At 48.6% G+C, this 21,307-nt stretch overlaps 1 protein-coding gene across 1 annotated transcript in view; it reads right to left on the bottom strand.

Moving 5' to 3' along the window:
- Positions 1-21,307, bottom strand: part of SMAD3 (SMAD family member 3) — a 60,165-nt gene that overhangs the window by 23,584 nt on the left and 15,274 nt on the right. The window contains exons 2-4 of the mRNA XM_019647296.1: positions 3,079-3,272; positions 2,785-2,916; positions 1,381-1,455 (exon numbers count right to left, since the gene is read on the bottom strand). Of these exons, the coding sequence (XP_019502841.1) occupies positions 1,381-1,455; positions 2,785-2,916; positions 3,079-3,163 (292 nt within the window). The 5' untranslated portion in view covers positions 3,164-3,272. The remainder of the gene's footprint in view (positions 1-1,380; positions 1,456-2,784; positions 2,917-3,078; positions 3,273-21,307) is intronic.

The raw sequence follows: 21,307 nt of genomic DNA, 5'->3' as shown, positions 1-21,307 counted from the left end.
AAGCGCTGAGGGGGCAAAACGGCCGCTGCTCGGCCCACACACAGACACCCTCCCCCCGCCTTTATAATAGTAATCATTCCACAAACATGAAGAGCAGCAAAGACGGAAGAAAGAAGGGAGAGTGAGAAGAAATGCAGCATCTGGAGCGACACTGCTTGGCTGGCCCGCTTCCCATGCCAGCATTTAATAGCTGTAAGCTAGCCGTGGCCACTTGGCATCCAATACAGGAAGGTCTTCAATGCATTCCAGCTGGGTTCACACTGTCAGCCACTCATCCAGGGCGTGTGTTGGGGGGGCGGGTGCTAAACCCCAAAGTGCCACAGCGCCCAGGCTAGGTATCAAGCAACTCCGTTAACAATGAACATGTGAGTGTCTTTTGTCGTCTTCGGGAACTGGACACTTGCTTTTGCGCTGTGTGCAAGGCAGGTGGCTTCGGTGCGTCTAGTGGCTCTGTGGGGGCAAAGCATGCCTGCCAGCAATGGAACGGAACATCTGCTTGGCTCCTTCCTCCTCCTCACCCAACCACACACCACGCCGCGCATACGCCATGTGGCAGCTGGGGTTCAATTCAAGAAGCTGCTGGTTTGAAGCCAATTTGGTCCCATAATAAATGACGTGGGAACATCTGGAGATGTGACTGGAGACACTGGGCTGGGTCCCTCACAGTAGAAACCACAGATCACATTTGGTCACCACACAAACGTAGATGCTTCAGGGCCTCCGCTCACCACTGGCAAAGACCTTGCCTCCATTCAGGCCCTCCGGAACTATTTCTGGTGATTGAGCCTACCGTCCACCCTGCTGCCAGCAACATCTCACCGAGGCACAGCCTCTGCTCAAAGCCGGCAACAGCTCCCCATCGGCCCCTCCCCACCACACCTGAAGCCTTGACTGACATGTCCTCATCTCTTCCTGCTCTGAAGGAGCAGGCACTGGTCACATTGGGTGCTTCACCGGACTCTCCTGCCCTTGCCCCCCTGCCTCTGCCTGGCACACCCTTCGCCTGCCCAATGGCTTGGCTGACAACCTACACATCGCCGAGATTTAAGAAAAATCTATACTGCAAGGTACTGCTCTGCCCCCAGGACCACCTCCTCCCCAGGCTCGGTGAGGTGGCCCTGGCTCTGTGCGCCTGGCGCCACGTGGCATCTTCCATCAGGGCACATATAAGGCAGCACAGGAACTACTGCTTGTCATGTCAGCCTCACCCACAAGCTGTGAGCAGCTCAGGCTTCTCCTCTATCCCCAGCGCCTGGCACAGTGCCTGGCACAGAGTGGTTGCTCTATAAATACTGGCTAGGGGGATGAAGGGAGGGGTGTGGAGGGAGAGGGCGAGGGCAGGCACTCGGGGTTAAGAGCACGCCCCTTTGGGACTCTGACCTGCATCCATGCTGTGGTTCATCTGGTGGTCACTGGTCTCTCCATCTTCACTCAGGTAGCCAGGGGGTGGGGTTTCTGAGAATCAGAAGGAAGGTGGCTCATTAGATGGCCTCCATGGCTTGGCTCTTGAGAGACCTTCTGCAAACATGTCACATATTCACACCACCATACCAGTAGCAAGTGCTGGAGGAACGCTGGGCCTCGGAGTAAGGGCACAGCGCCTGGACCCTGCTGTCCTCATGCCGTCCACCTCCAGGCTGGTCATTACTGCCTTTGTTCACACGGTCTGGCTCCCAAGTCTGACAGCCTAGGCCAGGCTAATTTCTCCCCATCCTCCAAGGTCAGGTTGAAGCCCACCCATCCAGGGAGGCCGTGGACTTGCCTCAGCCTTGCCCATCTCTGTCCTCTGAAGGGTGACCGCCTCAAACCCCACTAAGGCTCTGCCATCTGCCCCTGTGCAGGTGACTTTTTGTTTGTCATCTCCTTAGGGGTTGTCTCAGCTTCCCAAGTGGGTTGCATGTTCAATGATGGCAGAGACTAATCTATTTTCTCTGAATGACCACCCGTCCCGACCAACTTAGTTCTCTAAGGTTTGTTGAATGAACAGAGTGGGTGACCTGTCCTGTGGAGACCAGTGCTACCTGTGCAGGATCTGCAAAGGCTGGCTCTGTAAAGTGGGTCTTCCTTAATGCTGTGACCCACGCACACAGGCCTATGGTCAGCCTCAGCATAGTAAACTCACTCGGGGTGAAGGCTTGTCCAAATCAGACCACTCTGAAAGGAACGCAGCGAAGTTACTGGACAGCCACAGGCCCTGCGCGGTGACTAGCCCAAGCGCTGCCAAGCGTCTCCCTGGACTCTGAGAGTGCAGCTGATTCACACATTATTTGCATGTCAATGAGGGGCTTCTAAAAACATCTGCATTCTTTGACAGTGGAGCCCATTTCTCCCTGTGGATCAAAAACTAAAATTGGGCCTCAACCCCCACCCAGGCTGTAACCGCTCAGTAGGCTGACTTACAGGCCAGCTTTCTGCTCACTGTGCCTGGCCCATGCTGCACCCACTGCCTCTGCAGCCCCCAGACCTTCGGGGATTCTGCCTGAACTCCTGCCCAGGCCTCGAGGGCGGTGAGAGGAACACAGTGTTGCTATTTCCGCTTCCAAAATAAATGACTGCACCGAGGCAGGGCGGAAGGGTCACGCTGCTGCTCCTCCTCCTCCGTGCCAAGAAAAGCATCATTAGTGAGCAGGAAGCCAAGGCCACGGGTCCTCTCCCTACAGGGATGCGGTCTGAGTCAGGGGCCAGGCTGTGTGCAGAGAGGGGGTGACGGGGAGGGCCGAGGGGGTCTTGAGCGGAGCAGTAGGACCCATATCCCCAGGCTGGTCTGCACCGCCATGTACCTACCTGGAATATTGCTCTGCGGCTCGATGCCCGCGGGGAAGTTAGTGTTTTCGGGGATGGAATGGCTGTAGTCGTCCAGCGGGGGGAACTCGGCCGGGATCTCTGTGTGGCGTGGAACCAACACAGGAGGTAGAACTGTCCGGTGGAGACAGAGCAGAGGCAGATCGGCATTGATGCCAGGCTGGCACCAAAGCCCCTGTACCCCCGAATACACTGCAGACCCTCCCTCAGGAAAGGAACGGCGGGGGGGGAGGTCAGTGGTGTGTGCAGACCCCAAGGAGAGGCAGGGGAACATACCTGGGGTCTCTACCCTCTGATAGTGGTAGGGGTTCACGCAGACCTCGTCCTTCTTCATGTTGAAGGCGAACTCACACAGCTCCATGGCCCGCAGCTCGTGGTGGCTGTGCAGGTCAGGCCATCGCCACAGGCGGCAGTAGATGACATGGGGGAGCCCCTTCCGATGGGACACCTGCAGTCGGCCATCCAAGGACCTGCCGGGATGAGGAGGGGCAGAAACGAGACAGTGATGTGGACTTGGCTTGCCTTCTCTGAAGTTCTGCTGCAGCTCCCAGCGCGTTTACCGGGCAGACTGAGAAAGCTCTTCCCCTCCCTCCTCACTGTCAGATGCACAGGCCCCAAGATCTGACTGTTAGTGCTGGAAGGGGTCCTAGGAGAAGAACACAGAGGCCCACCAAGGAAGGTGAGGGCCTCCCCGGGCTGGCTGAGTGGGCCATGAACGCACCAGGCCCTGGGGCGAGTCCTCCACCTCCCCAACACCCCCCACAGCTCCATATGAAGGGAATGGCACTGGACTGGTGCTCTGAAAAGGTCCACGGGCCAGGTGGAGGTGGGCAGCGGGGACAGGGACGAGCAAGAAAATGAGTTCTTTAGGTACGAATGTGAGGACCACAGTGATACGGAGAAGGTGACAAAGCACACAGACCATCTCTAACCTCTTTCAACACTCACCCAGTTCCTCCACCACACATTAGAAAACAAAGGGAAAAAAAAAAACACCTTTTTTAGATGGTATTTGTGATGAGGCAGGGAAGGAGAGAAGGACAGTAAAGGGACTTTTAAATGGTAAGAGCCTGTACAGCGGACCTCTCAGGAGTCCCTTTCAGGGTGAGGGTTGTTTGCAGGTTGACGCAGGTGTCACCACCCGCAGCTCTCTTCTAGTTCAGGGCTAAGTAAGGCCCACAGGGCCATGCATGGGCTGAGCAGGAACGGAGCCTGCGACTCCACACCACACTAAGTTCCACAACTCTCCCAGCCTGGCTGTGCCAAACACACCAAAAATGTCAGCGCCCTGTCCCTGTGCAAACTATGTCTTCTGTGATCACCTGGCCTCTGAGCAGCTGGGACCCCCGCCTCGGCACCTCTCAGGTCAGGCCAAAGTGTGGTCCTTGGACCAGCAGCATGGGTCCACAGAAGCCTGTTTAAAAGGTAGAGCCTACCCCAACTTACTAAATCAGAATCTTCCTGTTTATAAAATCTCCAGGCGATCTGCAGGACATGCAAGTTGGAGCTGTGCTATCAGACAGAGCTCAGGAGTAGCAGAAACACTGTTGGCCAAGAGGAAGGGAGGGAGGCAGGGGGCTTCTGAATGGATGTGGAATTTCAGGTGGCATCCAGTATCAGAGAGGTGAGGCGATTCTACTCACACATAAAATATTAACAAATATTGTATGAGTTCCTACTATGAGTGGCACTAGGGATAAAGTGGTGGGCATGACTTTTTTAACAACTGGGTGGGCCTGATGGAGAGGCATTTGCAAGCCCTCTCGCCCTGCCCCCCCCCCCATATGACTGAGGGCACCCATTTGCCTGAATAAACAGGATTTAGGGGCACTCTGAGGAAGGGCTAGCCAGAAGCAATCAGAAGAGTGAGAAACAGAGGAATCCAGTCAAACTCTCCAGGCCACTAGCCTGGGGACAGGGAAAGACAGACAAAGGTCAGAGCTGGGCTTTGTCACAGGGACTGACCGGGAGCTGCTGACTAAGGGCATCTCAAAGGATGTAATTACCTCCCTCCCGTAGGGCCTCAGACCAAGGAACCCCTAACAGCCAAAAAAACAGTAATTACCAGGCAGAAGGCAGAGGACAGTCTCAGACTCACTCCTGAGGTATAGAAAGAAGACTGCCAGATATGGAGTCACGAGACCTGGGGTCAAAATGGGGTCTTCTCCCCTAGCTGTGAGGCACTTGGCGAGTCATGAAGTCTCTGGGAGCCTCAGTTACTTCATCTATAAAATGGGAATATTCTCCCATCCTCTTAACCTGCTGTAGCTGTGTATCCAACTGAAAGTGCTTTGCAAAACACCAACCAATGAGTGTTATTATTCCACATGATAACAGCCACTCTCCAAACCCAGCCCTGGATGAATGGGGTGAGTGTGGAGCTGAGAAGGAAGAGAAAGGAGGGTAGGAAGTGGTGAGCGAAAGGCAGACTATTATTCAGCTATTCCCATTCTCTTGCAAAGCCACTGAGTGCTCATAGAAGTGGACCCACTTGCGCTTCAGTGTCTGACAAAAGCCCTGACAAAGGGCCAGCTGGACATCTGTAGCTGCCTCTGCAGAGGGAGGCCCAGGAGAAAGGCACAGGCCAGCAGCGAGGGAGGAATGGGACTGTGGAGGGATCCCCCCCCTCTGCTGGTTGATGGAAGGGGGTGCTCTCTTGCTTTAATAATAATACACAGCAGGAGGAGGGGGGATGATGGACAACACGGGAGAAGGATCTCAGCTTCCACGCAGCAGAAAGCCTAAGAGAGTGTGCGCAAGTTCCAATCAGCCATAGACCCAGGCCTCAGTCTTTAGGAAGGCACAGTGGAGGGGACAGGGAGCTGCATGCATGCAGGAGACGCTGGGCAATCCATAGGAGAGGGGACACTCACAGCCCTAATATTCTGAACCCCCAGAACCCAGGACACCAGCCAGGCTCCTCACTCAACAAAGCTCCGTGGTGGAGCCAGGGCCCCACACCTGCTCAGGGACTCACAAGGAAAAGGCGGCATGGGGTGGGCAGACATGAGGCAGCCAGTGGGAGACGAAGCTTGGGCAGGCGCGGCGTGAGGCGGGGCTGTGATGTGATGGGGTCTTCATGGTTTTTAGAGTTGAGGGATGGGAAGGAGAGTCAAGGAGCGGGTGAAGGAGGACAGAAGGTTTATCATGGTCGCAGGGGGGGGGGGGGACTTCAGCTTTCTGATTCCTTATCCAATCCTCTCTATATTGTGTGGACTGTTTTCCCTCGGGGCCTGAAGAGGTTGGCTGGCTACTAGAACAGTTATGGTACAGAAAGCTCCAGGCAAAGAAGAAGGAAGGGGGAGAAAGAACTGAGGGGGAGGGTAGAAGAGAGTGGTGGAGGGGACGGAGAGGGGGCAGGGGCTAGAAGGTGGGGGAAGGAGAAAGGGGAAAGGAGGGGTGGGGGGAGAAGGGTAAAAAGTGTCCTTGGGTCCAAATAAAACTAACTGGATGGATGCATTTATCTCTGTCCTGCCCAGGACAATGACTACGAGAACAGAGCAGACAAAAGTGGAAAGCAGATGGCAGAATGGGAACAGGCTTAGTAGAGGGGAGTCAGCTGAAACCAAGTGCCTATCAGGAAGCCAACAAAAGTGATGCCATTTGTGCCTCAGAACCCGGGAAAGATTCAAGAATCGGAGGCTCAAGATGAAGCTGAAAGCAGGAGAGTGAGTTGAAAGTCTATGGAAGAGGCAGTCAGATCACAGCCCGCCTCCCTTAGCCCCTAGAAACAGGGCCTCCCCCATCCTGTGAGAGACAGGTTTGCTCTCTGCAGAAAATAAACCAGAGAGGGGGGCTTTGGACCAGGCCACCAGGTCACAGCTGGGGGTGAAGGTCGAAGGAGCGCTGGAACAAGGATTTCATGAAGGCTCCCTGGCTTAGTATCCAGGACAGTGACAGATGGTCCGTGCCTCCACCCCCTCCTGTGGATAAATTAAACAGCCTAGCCCACAAGAAAGGACCTGACATTTGGGGATTCCCCCCAACAAAACGGCCCTGTTCCTGCCACCTCACCCAAGACTAGAGGGTAGCCCACCAGCCAACGAGCCTCTCCCATCTCCATACATAGAGCATTTAATCAGCTTTTAATTGTCTGACTCTTAAATATGAATATACAGCCAGAATCCCTAGCCACTTAAAGAAAGCCTCTAACAGGAGGCACAGAGAAAGAAACAAGGGGGTTAAAAAGGGAAGTCTGAGACAATGCAGGGAGAAGAAAACTTCCAAACTAAGTAAAACAAAACGAACACTACTCTCAGAGAGATAAGATATGGCAATCCTAAAATAGGAATATTTATAAGACTATTGGGGGAAAAAACCTTAGAAACAAGAAATAAGAACACAAATTAAAAATTCAAGAGAGAATCAAGTCAAAGACTTCTGGAGTTCCTAAACTATAATGTACATAAATTATTTTGATAATATAATTACATTTTTTAAAAGCAAGGGAACTACAGTAATCAAGACAGTGTGGTAATGGCAAAAAGGCTGATAAACAGATGATGGAATCTAATACAGTCCAGAAATAGTCAAATAGATATAAACAACTGATTTTCAACAAAGGGCCAAAGACAAGTTAGTAGAGAAAGGGTAGATTTTTCAACAAATGGGGCTAGAACAGTTAGATATCCATATGCAAGAAAAATGAACTTCAATCTACACCTGGTATCGGGTATAAAAATTAGCTGAAGTGAGTCATAATATAAGGCCCAAAACAATACAACTTCTAGAAAAAAACACAGAAGAAACTCTTTGTGACCTTGGGCTAGGCAAACATTGCTTAGTTACCACACCAGAAGCACATTCCATTAAAAAAAAAAAGTTGATAAACTGGACTTCATCAAAATTTAAGCCTTTGGTCTTCGAAAGTCACTGTTAAGAAAATAAAGAGACAAGACACAAATTGGGAGAAAATATTTGTAAAGCATATATCTGGTGAAGAACTGATATCCAGAATATACAAAGAACTCTGAAAACTCAATATTAAGAAAACAAACAACCCAACTATTAAAAAAAAAAGATATACAGAGGGTGCCAAAAAATTGTATACACATTTTAAGGAAAAAACTATTAAAATTGTAATACTCAATATATGCCAATAACAAAAGATGTATACAAGTCATGTTTGACTGAGCAATTACAAGAGGTGCTCAAAGTGGTTACCATCAGCGTAATTTTAATATATTTTCCTTTCTTAAAATGTGTATACAGAGCCAGCCGAGTGGCTCAGTTGGTTAAGAGCTCGCTCAAGAGTGCGAGCTCTGAGCAACAGCGGTTCAAGTCCCAGCCCAAGCTGAGCTGCTGCTGAGCTGCCAACAGGTGGCAGGATGGCTCAACTGGAAAAAAAAAAGTGTATACATATTTTTTGGCACCGTCTGTATTTGAGCAGACACTACACAAAAAGATATAAAGATGGCAAATACACAGATGAAAAGATGTTGGACATCATTTGTCATTAGAGAAGTGCAAATTAAAAATACAATGAGATACCACCCTGCAATTATCAGAATGGCTAAAATAAAAAGACTGTGCCACGTGTGGGCAAGGATGTGGAGCAACTAAAACTTCAACATTACCAACAGGAATGTAAAATGGTACAACTACTCTGGGAAACAGTTTGGAAGTTTCTTCAAAAGCTAAAAACAAACCTATCGTATCATCTACCCATTTCACTCCAAAGTGCTTACCCCAAAGAAATCAAAGCATCCGTCCACACACAAATGTTCATAGTAGCTTCATTTGTAACAGCCCCAAACTGGACATTACCCAATGTTTATCAACAGGTGAATGGATAAAGAAACCATTGGACCCTTACACAGGAATACTACTCAGCAATAACAAAGAATGAACTATTGATACATGCAACAAGATGGATGAATCTACAAATAATTATGCTGAGTGAAAGGAGCCAGACAGGATTTCATATAGGTAAAATTACAGAGTCATCTAAAGTTAAAGCAAACATATAAACTCATCTAGGGTGACAGAAAGTAGATCAGTGGTTGCCCAGGCATGGGGAGCTTATCAAGGGGGACTACCTTCATTATTATGACAGTGCCTGACAAAGGAAGGGATAGAGTAGGTGCTCAGAAACACCAGTCCCTCTCCTGCTTTGGCCATCTGGATGCACAGCAAGGTGAGCCCCAGTGAAGCCTCGGTCAGCCTGGTGCTTTGGATTTTCCCAAGGCCTCTGTGCTCCCTGTCTCAGGTAAGCCCCACTGCGATGCTGTACAGGTAACAAGGCAAGTCTTGTAGTGGTCCTGCCTCACTGTGCACCCAGTACATCCGAGGGGCAAACCTCCCAACCCAAAAGCACACAGCAGTCTGCACCAGGGCTGCGGGTAGAAGCAAGCTCCCCAGGCTGCCAGACTGGGCCTGAGGGCAGGGAGACAGGCAAGTCCTCCAGCTCGTGAGCATGTGATCACTGGTCTGGCTTGGCAGCATTTTCCAGAAGTCATTTGGTCCATGCCCCTGCTTCTGGGCCATACAATTCCCTAATTCATGACAGGGATGGCATCTCCTTTACTTTATATGCATCAGTGATGACTTCTTTTGGTTCAATCTGGGCTGCCAGGAGCCAGCCCTGGTAGGCCTTCCTTCTCCCTCTGTCCCACTCAAAATACACACCAATGCTTACCAAAGTAATAATAGTGAATTGGGAGTTTCAGCTGCTGGGTTTAATTTAGCTGATGTGTCCGGTACACACCCTCCCAAGCCTCACAGGGCACAGGGCCCATTTTAAGTCAATCCAATAAATAGGTCTTAATTCTGAGCTGATGTTACCATAAACAAGCTCGGTTGCAGAAAAGGATCTATTTATGACCTACTCTCCTGACCCAGCCCTCCTTGTAGCCCAAGACCGGCTGGCTCCTGGGGCTCAGAGTATAGTCCCGGGAACCCGCCTTCAGGCCTCCTCCCCATTGATGACTGAGCTCTCTTCCCACACCCAGTGACTTCCTGAGGAGAGACCCCTAAAAGTCTTTCTCCAGCAATTCCCTCCAGCTCCTTTGACAAAGGTTTTAATCCTTAAATATATTCTTCACCAGCTAAACCATTTCCTGTGGCAGGAAATTAGGTTTCCTCCCATTGGCTCCAAGTGCAACCCATAAAGTGTCCCAAAATGGTGGTGGGAGCCACAGCCAAGGATGTGGACATGCCAGAACCCAAAGCTGATGGTGACGGAAAGCCTGCCAGAGTGCTCCCAAGGGGAGAGGGCGGGGCTGGAGACCACCTCCTGCCACATGCCACTCGCATCCTGTTACCAGTGACCAGCTACCCACAGCTATCTGGGGGCCGACATGAATACCACTGGACTTGGACATGGGGTTGAAGAAAAGACTGGAAGCAGAGAACATAAGCTCTAGAAATACTCCAAGATCTATTCAGCATGAACCGTGTGTCAGGCACACAACAACTGTATGAGAATACAAAAATGGCAAAGCCCAGTATACTCTGCCTTCACCAAGCACAGAGAACTTAAGAGGCTCGCCCAAGGTCAGGTAACTTGTGAGAGGCAGGGTCAGAATCCAAACCCAGACCCATGCTGAGAAATGGAGGACCAGGGGTAAAGTGAATGGCTCTTTCTGCTATCCCATGCTGCATCTCCACCAGAGAAATTAACCTCTTAATCATTAAACAGTTACAGAACACCTACTACATCCCAGGCACTGTGCCAGTTACCTGAGTCAAAGAAGTGAACAAAATTTATTAACATTATCATATTTCAGTTGAAACGGATTTTACTTAACACACCTCCAATAATAAACTTTCTAGCTTCTTTAAGAGACAAGCTTTCTCGTTTGACTTGCCTATGTTGAGCAGTAATAATAACAATAACAGTAGCAGAAGTTACTACCACGATGTGCCTGGCACTGTGCTGGACACTTGATGATTTCGGTAGATTGAATGAGTCACCCTCTCTGTATTCATGCCCTTCGCAGGAAGACGTTGCTACTCCTCCTGCCATGGGTGGAGTGTACATCCTTGTCCCTTGGCTTTGGGTGAGGTGATTGACTTGCTTTGGCCCGTGGGAGGTGAGCAGAATACCATCATGTGTTTCCGCTTGCCCTCGTGCACCTCTGCCCTCACCATGAAAAGAGCTTCCTCAGGCAGCTGCTGCCCCTCAGCTTGGGCCCAGGAACCAACACAGGTGAAACAGTCTGAGCCAAGCCCTCAGCAAGGTGCCAAGCCCAGGTGAGCCACAGCGGCAAGAGTCAACACACGCAATGGTTGTTTTAAGCTGCTGAGCTTTTGGAGTGGTTTGTTCCTCAGCACTAGCTGACTGATATACTGGCTCTACCGCCAGTCTTCCCAATAAACTTGCTAGTATCATTATCTTTGTATACTGATGGGGAAACAGAGTGCCTGAGAGGTTACTCAGCTTTGCAAAGGCCTGGAGTTGATCTAAAGTGAAGCCAGGCTGTGTGACTCACTCTCCTCTAACTATAAATGGGGTATAAGACTACTTCCTGACCTTGAATACAATACCACAATAAGACAACCATTTCAGAAAAACTTAAGCTTTTGTTTATGGAGAACAAATCATATTGGCTTTCAGGGTCAATCTGCATAAAATGTGAATTTACTTCAAATGCTCAACTATTATTAATTTTTTTTTGTTTTAGCTGAGCCATCCTGCTACCTATTGGCAGCTTAGCGGCTGCTCAGCTCGGGATGGCATTATTAATTTTTTGAAGCGGCCCAAGTAGCATATTGATAACTCAATGTTATCAATATCAAATCAAACATCTGCCATCCATTTCAACTCCATTTATTCTTTATCTTTACATTTCCCCCTAATATCTGCTATGTTTTAGTGTAAGGAAAAAAGGGGTTATTTCTCATCTTGGGGGTACTAAAATACTACAAACCCACACTCATACATATTCTTTTCTTTCGTGTATTGAATTTTAAGTTGCCCGAAAGTTTCACTCTTCAGATTGACAAAAGTTTTTTTCAAAAATGGGACTAAGCAATTGGCGATTTTGGGTGAATGATGTATGTATACCGTAATTCTTGTCCTATCACTGCAACTTTCTGAGGTTCAAAATTATATTAAAATAAAATGTTACAAACAACAACAAAAATTGAGCTATACACTAAATACATGAGCCTCAGACGCTTTCAAAGTTTTCTTTGGTTGTTGGTGTTTAAATAAAAAGCAACATTTCCAACATCAGCCTGTTCTTGTCATTTGGCACTACCAAGAAGGAACCCGGCTAGGTGAGGTTTGCAGTGGGGGGTAGGTTCTAGATAACTGAGGTTTCATTGTTAGCTCTGCCACAGCAACCACACGCTCTAGCCCAGTTTCCTAAGTGTTCTCAGCAAGTTCTGTAAGTATGCTAAGCACGTTTTTTAACGTTCCAGTTTAGATTGGCCTGTGAGGAGCTGAAACCAGCAATTCACAACTCTTAATACCGCCACCGAACAATTTCCACCACCAACAACTCAATTCCCATCTGAATTCCCACATGGATCATATCCAGTGCTGCAGGCTGCCAAACTGGAGGGACACCGAATGAGATGCCAGGCTGAAGCCCCCTGTGCTGTGCGCCAGAGCAGCAGCTAGCCTCTTCTGCACTCCTTCCCACTGTATTTATGTGCTAGTTTCCCAGAGCAGCTGGCTCAGGTCCAGGACAAGTGGGAGCTGATGGGGCCTGAGTGTGAGCCTCAGAGGTCGCCGAAGCCTCCTCGGCAGACCTTCAAGGGAAGAAGCCAAGGATCACCTTGCCCTGCCCTCTGTAGGGCCTGAACCCCACAGGAAACACATGAAGATCATCTGGACCTCGGGGCTTCCTTCCTCCCAAGGGACCAGGGGTGGGCATAGACAGTGTCCTTTCTGAAAAAGGAGGAGGTTGATGTATAGAGAAAGTTCAGCTTAATTATAATCTTCTGTAAAGCGCACATACACTGAGAATTTTCCACTGTCAGGATGTGAGTAAGGCGAGCCCCACTGTTTCTCAACCTCAGCTCTCCCAACATTTGGGGCCAGATAATTCTTTTAGGGGGCAGGGATTGTCCTGTGTATTGCAGGATTGCTAGCAGCATTCTGGCCTCTACCTGTAAGTAGTACCCCTACCCCCAGTTTTCATAACCAAAAATGTCTCCAGATATTGCCTAGGGGGCAAGTTCACTTCCTAGGCCCCATGAGAACCATGGGTTAAGGAACCATTCTGGAGGTGGGAGCAGGTCGAGGAAAACAGAAGCAATTTATACCTCAGAGCAGGGACTTCTCACTCATTATCTCACCAGATACAGGGATCCTATGGGCTGGGTACCCTCACTTCCATTTTACAGGTGAAAGAGTCATGTGATGTTGAGTGACTTGTCCAAAGTTGCCCAGAACAGCAAGAAGCAGTGCCTGGCCTTGATCCTGGGTGTTACACCCCAAACCCAGTTCCCTATGACAGCAAAACACAGTGTTCACTGTGTGAGAATCATCATAGCGTCTCCTTGGGTTCTCAGGAGACAACCTTTGCCCCTCCCTTCCCCCAAGCAAAGAAAGTAGTGAAATCTTAAAGGAGAAGGGAGATGGGAAGGGGAAAGGAGGGTGATTTCATCTGAAACCTTTCTATTTAACAGCTTCGTTTTCACAAGCTTTTTTTTTTTTTTTTTCTCTAAGCACCAACTTGATGCGGATTACTTTTTTCTTGAGTGTCAGCAGGATGACAGAGGTTTCAAGTCTCAAACGGAAGATGCTACAGAGATCTGGGTTGGTCTCTGGTTACTGGAAGAAAGGGAAAGAACCGTTGCCAGGCTTCACAGAACTTTCTGGATGGCTATTTCATGTTTCCAGTTAACATTCACTGGGACTGGAATTAAACCCAAAGATCATCTCTTGGTTTATTTTTAAAGAGATCACTAGTGGCCCATTCAGAATACTCACAGCCCTTGGCAACGTTCTGATGGGCTTAAGGCAAAAAGCACACTTCACTCCAGCTTTATTACAACCCCACTCCCAAAGGTCACCTCATAAAATACAGGGAGTCTGAAATGAACTCATGGGTCCAGGTGCATTTAGACACCTCTTCTCTTTCTACGGGGGGCTTCTGGCCGTCTAAGGTCCCGCCAGGCAGTAGGGCTGCTCACACGGCCAACACTCAAAGGCTCTCTGTTTCCAAAGTGCTTTTAGGAACCAGATTAATTTGTATTTTCAATTTTGGGGAAAACAGAATAAAATGCCAAACGGAAGCCCATAGAACAGAAGCACACAGGACAGAGAGGATTCCCTCTCTCTATGACAACGCGATGCTCTGTGTAGGAAACGCAGATTAGCAGTTAGGGAAAGATATTTACTAGCTTCAAAAGTCTAATTGTGGAGGAAAAGGTAAAAAAAAAAAAGAAGAAGAAGAAAGAGCTTTTAGAGACTTTTAGATATTATCTAGGTTACTTAGCCCCTTTTCGCGCTGAGAAAAACTGGAGCTTAAAGGTGGTGAGGGGGTGGGGGTAGAGGGACGGAATTACCGACCTCCCACTAATAAATGGCCTTAAGACTTAGAAATGTTTGCTCTCTTAAAGAATAAAAAGGCAGGGCACTGAAAAGTCACCTCCCCTGACAAGTGCTATTCCTCTTATCTGCCAGCGGGCTTCAACATTAGCTCACTTCACTACACAAACAATTCTTATTACAGCACTCTTAGTCATTCTGTTTTTCACTTTCTTCCTTGAAGCAGAAACCATGAAGGTCTGAGTATCCTCCTCTCTGGCCTGTCTCTTCCCAGGCCCGGTTCTCCCAGCCTCCCACCTCCTGCCCCATCAGGTTTGCATGAATCCAGCACCATGAATCACTTCCTGTGGGCAGGCTGCACGCTTGGGGATGGGGTTTTCTTTCTTCTTCTTCTTCTTTTTTTTTTTGGAGAGGAATTCTCACAGACATTTGGAGTTCAACAAGTAGAACCAGGTGATGATGATGATGACTGACTGTTTTGTCCTACCAAAACACATCAAAGTTTCCAAAGACTTACAGAAAATGTCAGGCAGGCATTCGTGACTTGGGGAGCTGGGAGGGGGAGAGGTGAAGAGGGCAAATAAGGAGGTTTTCTGTTAATTGCACAGTTTTGACATCCTTCATTATGACTCATTGGCCAGAGAGATAAAACAGTGTCACAAGTGTTCTAAAGCATGCAAAGGGTAAAACTGGGCAACTCAGTGACATTCGGACTGAGCGGTAAGGCTTCTCTGGACGAGTGCTCACTCAAGCTCCAATTTTGTAACGATTCCTCATGAAATACCATGCAGCGTGGGCTGGGAAAGGAACATTCCCGCATTTCACACTTAACCACATTTACAACTGTCTCCTTATTTTTCAAAGAGGCCCTAACGTCTTTAGAATCCTCAGACCTTTCAGTTCAGCCACTGTGGGAGAGCTGAAAGTAAGGGAGGGGTGGGAAATGACCACATTTCTAGAAAACGTTAGTTTAAGGATCATGAAGTTAAATAGCTACCTTTGTATGCAGAAAGTACAGCATTTGCAGGACACCAATCTCTAACATTCCACAAACACCCTGCTTCTTTCTGGACCCACGTTTTATGAGCTTACACGTAAGCGGTTTGCATCTAACCTGTAACAAAGACTGGGTGTCCTGTAGATTCTGGGCACCAGTATGCCAAGGACAGTTAAGCAGCCAATTAGCATTCCTTTCAGTCTAAGGGGACAGACTTCCTATTGTACCTCAACAAAAGGTTCTGGTTCATTGGGGGCAATTTCACCTAAGACAGCAAAGAACCCCTATAGGCAGGAAGATGGGAATTCCAAATAAACAAGGAGGAGGACTTCAGGCGGGTCAGGCAAGCACTTACAATGTCAGGGTGGCAATAGCCTGCCAGTTTCACTGGCCTCATCAACTAAATGGCTCTTGGCCAAAAGCTACATCTGAAAGCAGCTCCCGTCAGGAGCACAGAAAAGCTTCCAGGTGAGGCTCCCTCCCCTGGGTCTCCCATACCCAGCCCACCCAGTCCCAGCTAAAATTCACACAGTACCTGCCCACGCGTGACCTCATCAGGCCCTCACTTCCTAAATGGCAGTCATGTTTCAAGGCCTGATTTACAGATACGGAAATTCAAAACGCTTAACTTCCCCTAAGTAGAGGTTAATACGCTGCAGCCACGTGGGGCTTGTGCCTCCCCAGGTCAAAGATCTACAGCCAGTAACGAACGGCATGCTGAGATGATATGTGAGTTTGGGGGCTCCATTCAGCCCTAGGACAGGCCTAGTTACCCCACTCTGTGCCTCTTTCTGCAGAATGACCTCTCTCTGCCCTCCCCTCCTCAAAGTCTTTCAATTCCTATTGTCATACACTCACCAAACTCAACATTACTTAGCACCAGCCTGCTGCAATGAAGTAACTTGTGTGTGTTTCTGGCTTCCCTTCCCCAACCCACAGGAGCTCCTTGAGGGCAGAGGCCACACTGAACTTTCCCTGTACCCTGGATGGAGCACAGGGCTTGAATATCACACTTGCTCACAAGTAGGTCATGATAATGGGATTTTACTGTCTGCCAACAATCAGAAGGTGCAGGAAACAAACAAATAAAAACCTGAGGCTGGACCCCAGCCCTATAACCCAGTCAAGACATCAAGCTATGTAGCAAAGGGACCCACAGATGCACATTACTGCCAGAGACCCAATACCAGAAATGTTCTTTAAGCAATAAGTTGGTTTTGAGCGGTGCAATTAAAAACAGCAGGGGAATGGCACCCTCAGGTGCCAGTTAGTTATGCTAAAGCAGCCAATGGGGAAATGCAGAAAAAGCTAAAAACGCCTTTGACGGAGGAATTTTGCCCACTTGACTTGCCATACTAGAGTGAGATAGTCATCTGTGGCTTAGGTGATAGGCAGACATTAGCTACAAGGCTTTGCAATAAATTTGCTCAACAAATATTTGTTGAATGGAGATTTTATCAGCATTGGATTCACCAGAAGAGAAAGCGTGCAGACATCTGGGGCTACGCTGGGGAGTGGACCGGAACTTTAGTGGTTCTCGCACTGGCTGTGCTGCTGAATAAGGGTGGGGTGAAGTCTCTAGGTACGGGTCATCCCTGTCTATAAAATGAGAACTTCCACCATTTCTAGTTGTCTCCTTGCCTTCTGGCACTGACATTCCACATGCCTGTGAAATACTCCAACTGGCAGTGAAAAGCAGCTTAAAGGTGGCTGTGTCTACACTTTCCATTCCTTTACTGCCTTTAGGCACGTAGGGCCTCCTCGGAGAAAACAAACCTGAATCAACAGCAGCAGAGCAAATACATGATCAAGAATGAGGACTATCAACAAAAATTCCTTTCTCCTCTACTATAAATGGAACAACAAACAGAGGGGGAGAAGTAAACGTCACACCGTTGACTCTTGCTGCAGGTTGGAAGCAAAACAAACAAACAAAACAGAGCCCCAACCTAGCCGCAATATCAGGAAACCAAGAGGCAGTCACAGCTGTGATGTGATAAGAAGGAATTAAATAGATATTAAGCAACTTCCTGAGAGAGAAGGTTGCTTCAAACCAGAAAGGTGAGGGAGGACGCGGAGCTGCTGACCTCAAAAGTCAGGTCATGAAGTGAAGGTGATGTCGCACAGACGTGCTCACACCTGTGGCTGGCTTTGGTGGAATTCCACCCAGACAGGAGTGCACACAGATGACCTCCGGTGTCATCTTCCAGGGCTCAGGAAACCACAGGACTTCAGAGCTGGGGATGAAGGTGGGGGACTCTAGAGATCAGCCATTTCACTACCACCCCCTTTTTTTCTCCCACACATGAGGAAAACAGGACCCAGGAGGGGCCAGTATCTACCCCAGGGTCCTTCTGAGTGAACTGTGGTGTTCTTTTTTTCTATCCCAGGAATATATGATCTCCAAACTCCCTGTGACCCAAAATGGAAAACTCAGCTATGGGCTGAAAAAGAAGCGACTATCACAGCACAGGGCAGGGGCTCCCATCCCTAGCAGGAAGACCAGGGCAGTTTCTGTGAAGAAGGATTCTGTTCTTGCATCTGCCAACCTCCGCACACACAGCTGTTAGGCCCCAGCACCATTTCGGCCTGTCTTTCAAGGAAGCCGGGCCCATTGCTCCATCTCTGTAAACAGCGCCGGCTCTCTCCCAGAGCAGCAGCACACCCCATGCCATTAGGGCCTGGATTGTTTTGGTAACAATGGAGGGAACATGAAACAAGGGTTGAAGACGGGAAGTGAATCACTGAACTCGCAACCAGCCTCCTCGAAAGGCGCAGAATGGCAGGAGGGGCCTGGACAATTGGGAGGAAGGGTTCCCGTGTGTTCTCTTCTTACCCCACAATAGGGAGCCCACAAACTGCCTGCCTGTGACCAGGGAGCCTCTTCATGCGTCAGGCACAATCAAGCTCCTGTCACAAGGCCACTTCTGGAGGCCTCCCGGGGGTTGTCTCGTCCCCGCATCAGGCAGAAAAAGAGGGTGGGGTGGAGGAGTACCTCTTCCCCAAACGCTGGCCCAACTTTGTCCCCTCACCTTTTAAAACGTCTGAACCTGAGACAAGGTGGCTTTTGGCTCTCCCTGCAGGGGGAGTGGGCTGATTCTTCTCTCTCCCCTACTCAAAGTGCATGAATTACTTCAATGGAGATGTTCTAAACAACAACACAGGGAACCACGGCTGGGCATGACTAGAGGCTGCAGCGGAGTATCTGACAGAAATGTCTTCCCCTGCCCCGCTGCCAGTCTGCACTGATCCCCACTCAGCCCTGGCTGTTCTGGTGTCATGGCACAGCCACCTCCAGCACCACACTCACCTCCACACCTCAGCTCCACTGACTGGCCACCTGCCTGGCGCCTGAATAGCACCTTCAAGGTCTGGCCTCTGCCAGGACTTTGTCCTGTTCTATTCAAATAGTGTGTGGGGTATGTGCAGGTGCACACACTCTGCTACTCCAAGCATCTGCAAGGACAGCGCTTGATCAGCCAGCCTGTATTTATTGAGGACCTATTATGTGCCAGGCACTTGGTGAGTACCTCAGTTTTCACAGCTTTGCAAAGGATCAGGGGCTAGTGAACCAAAGCAGGAAACATGTGTGATTCTGCGTACAAGAGCAGGACCAAAGGCACCCCACAGTTTATGCAAACGTGTCCTAATTTCTTCTTTACAGGCCCTTTTCATCACACTACAGCTTTTCCCACACCTGCCTCACTTTCATTAAGGAAGCACCATCGTCCAGTTGCTTCCTACAAGCAAGTTCTTTGCTAAGCGCTTTATATTTATAGACTTGAATCCCACAGGATAGAGCCCCATTTTCCAAAAGGGGACAATGAAATTCAGAGAGGTTAAGATCCTTCCACGAGGTTACACAGTGAGCAGGAGAGCAGAGTTAAACTCTGAACTCCAATCACAAAAGCCCAGGGTCTTCCCGCTGTGTCGTGCTGGTTCCCCACACACCACTTGCCTTGAAGGGGAACATGGTGGAAACAAGACGAGACTGGGAACCGGGAGCTGGGTTCCAACTCTGGCTCCTCTCTTGGCCACCTGGGAGACTTTGGGCAAAGTGCCTCATGTCCCAGGGCCCGTTTCCTCACTGGGAAAGACTGGGAAGGCTGTCAAGGGGTTCACATGAGAGACTGCACATGAAGGTCCTTCATACACTGAGAAGTGCTACACGAACGTAAGGTGTCACCTATCACCTTCCATTCATACGCCAGAAAACACTGCCCAACAAGGCTGCTGATCACCCACCCCTGAATTTTTACTTTATTCCTGGAACAAGTTGTTGACAAGATCAGGAGACTGTGAGATGTGAGAACATTCTAGAAACATCATCTGGGACAATTTATGTTGTCTTTTTTTCCCTTTTATTTTATGGTAGAAGCAGCTTTGAGCACAGGCAGAGAGATTAACAATTTCCCTTCCAAGCCTACCAAATTTTGCCAAGTCTTCTTGACACTCCCACCCTCACAGATAATGAAAGTGGAGGCCTAAAGCAGTTGCCTGGGTTTCCCAAGCCCCAGTTCTGCTATCAGTGACTATGTGTGGGGCGACTCCCACCCTCTGAGCCTCAGTCCTCATCTGTAACATGGGCGGGCTGCACCAGCTATGTCTGAGCTCCCTTCTCTGACAACATGACTTTTAATCAGAGGCTCCCTGGCTTTTCTCACAGAGACTTCTTTCAGGAGAATCTCACTGAACAATGGAAAAGGGGGCACATTTCCAGCTCCCCATCAGTCCGTTCTGGTTCCTGCTGGCAACTGTCCAAATGCTGGGAACATAACTCCCATGGTAAATCCCCCCCACTCCCGTCTTGTGTGCGTGGTTTCCTGAGGATGAGGGAATCCATGAGGTTAACTTTCTGCCTGCACTCCACTCCCTCTCACGCAATGCTCTGAGCAGGAACCCCAGTGCTGCAGAAAGGCAGCTCTGAGATCCCATCCCCATGCCTGGCCACAGAAGAATCGAGGGCAGGGAAGGCATGTCTGCCATAATGTTCTGCAGAGTCAGAAAACAGCGTCAGGCCCTGAGAAGACTGTGCAAGGCAAGACTTCAGTATATTTGCAAAGTGGCAGATTTCCATGTCTAAGAGCACTGCAGCCCTATCACAGGTAGGATGTGGTGCCACTAACTATTGACAGAACAGCATAAGCAAATCAACTACTGGCTGTGTGCCATGAAGTCCTTCTGTGCTCTGCAAGTACCACATAGCAAACGCTAAATACTGACTGGCCTAATTAAGTGAAAATCCAGGGCCAGATGAGTTCTAAATGAATATTTGCTCTTTCAAAGCACAATTTTAAAAAAATACTCCTCCATAAGAAATGTTTAAAACAAAAAGAAAACACAAGTGTTCAAGTTCACCACTGACATAATATTTTACCTCGATCACTTACTTCTGATAATCTTAGTTAAAAATTCTTTGATTACAACATGAAAATCAAAACTCCTCTGTTTCTATCCATACACTGAAATATTACCCAGCCATAAAAAGGTATTTATGATTGCAACATGCAAAAACATGGAAGAATCTGAAAAGAATTATGCTGTTTGAAAGAAACCAGACGCCTACCCCCAAAAAAGTACATCCTGTAGAATTTTATTAATATAAGACTAGGAAATTCAAATTAATGTATGGTGACAGAAAGAAGTTGAGTGGTTGCCTCAGGACTGCGGGGGGGGGGCAGCAGGCAAACAGGAGGGTGAAACGATCAAGGGTCAGAAAGAAACTTTTGAGGATGACGGGCACGTTCATTATCTTGGTTATGGTGGGAGCTTCATGGTGTACACATATGTTAAACTTATCAAATTGTACATTTCATTATGCATCATTTATTGTATGTCAATTATACCTCAATACAAATGTTAAAAAAATTTTTTTTTTAAACCTCTCTAAACTCTGATGGGAAAGTTATCAGAACCCTGATTTTAAAACACAGCAAAGCAAGCAAAAGGCCCAGACACATTGCTCCAACAGACTGTTCAAAGGTGTCTTCCTCTACTCATTGCATGACAAACTCTAAAAAGAGCCATACTGAAACATGATGACTGCAATATTATGTTCCGAC

The sequence above is a fragment of the Hipposideros armiger genome, unplaced genomic scaffold (genome assembly GCF_001890085.2).
Source record: "Hipposideros armiger isolate ML-2016 unplaced genomic scaffold, ASM189008v1 scaffold_110, whole genome shotgun sequence".
NCBI classification, from domain to species: Eukaryota; Metazoa; Chordata; class Mammalia; order Chiroptera; family Hipposideridae; genus Hipposideros; species Hipposideros armiger.
The sequence above is the reverse complement of the archived record's forward strand: the minus strand, read 5'-3'. Positions and strand labels throughout refer to the sequence as shown.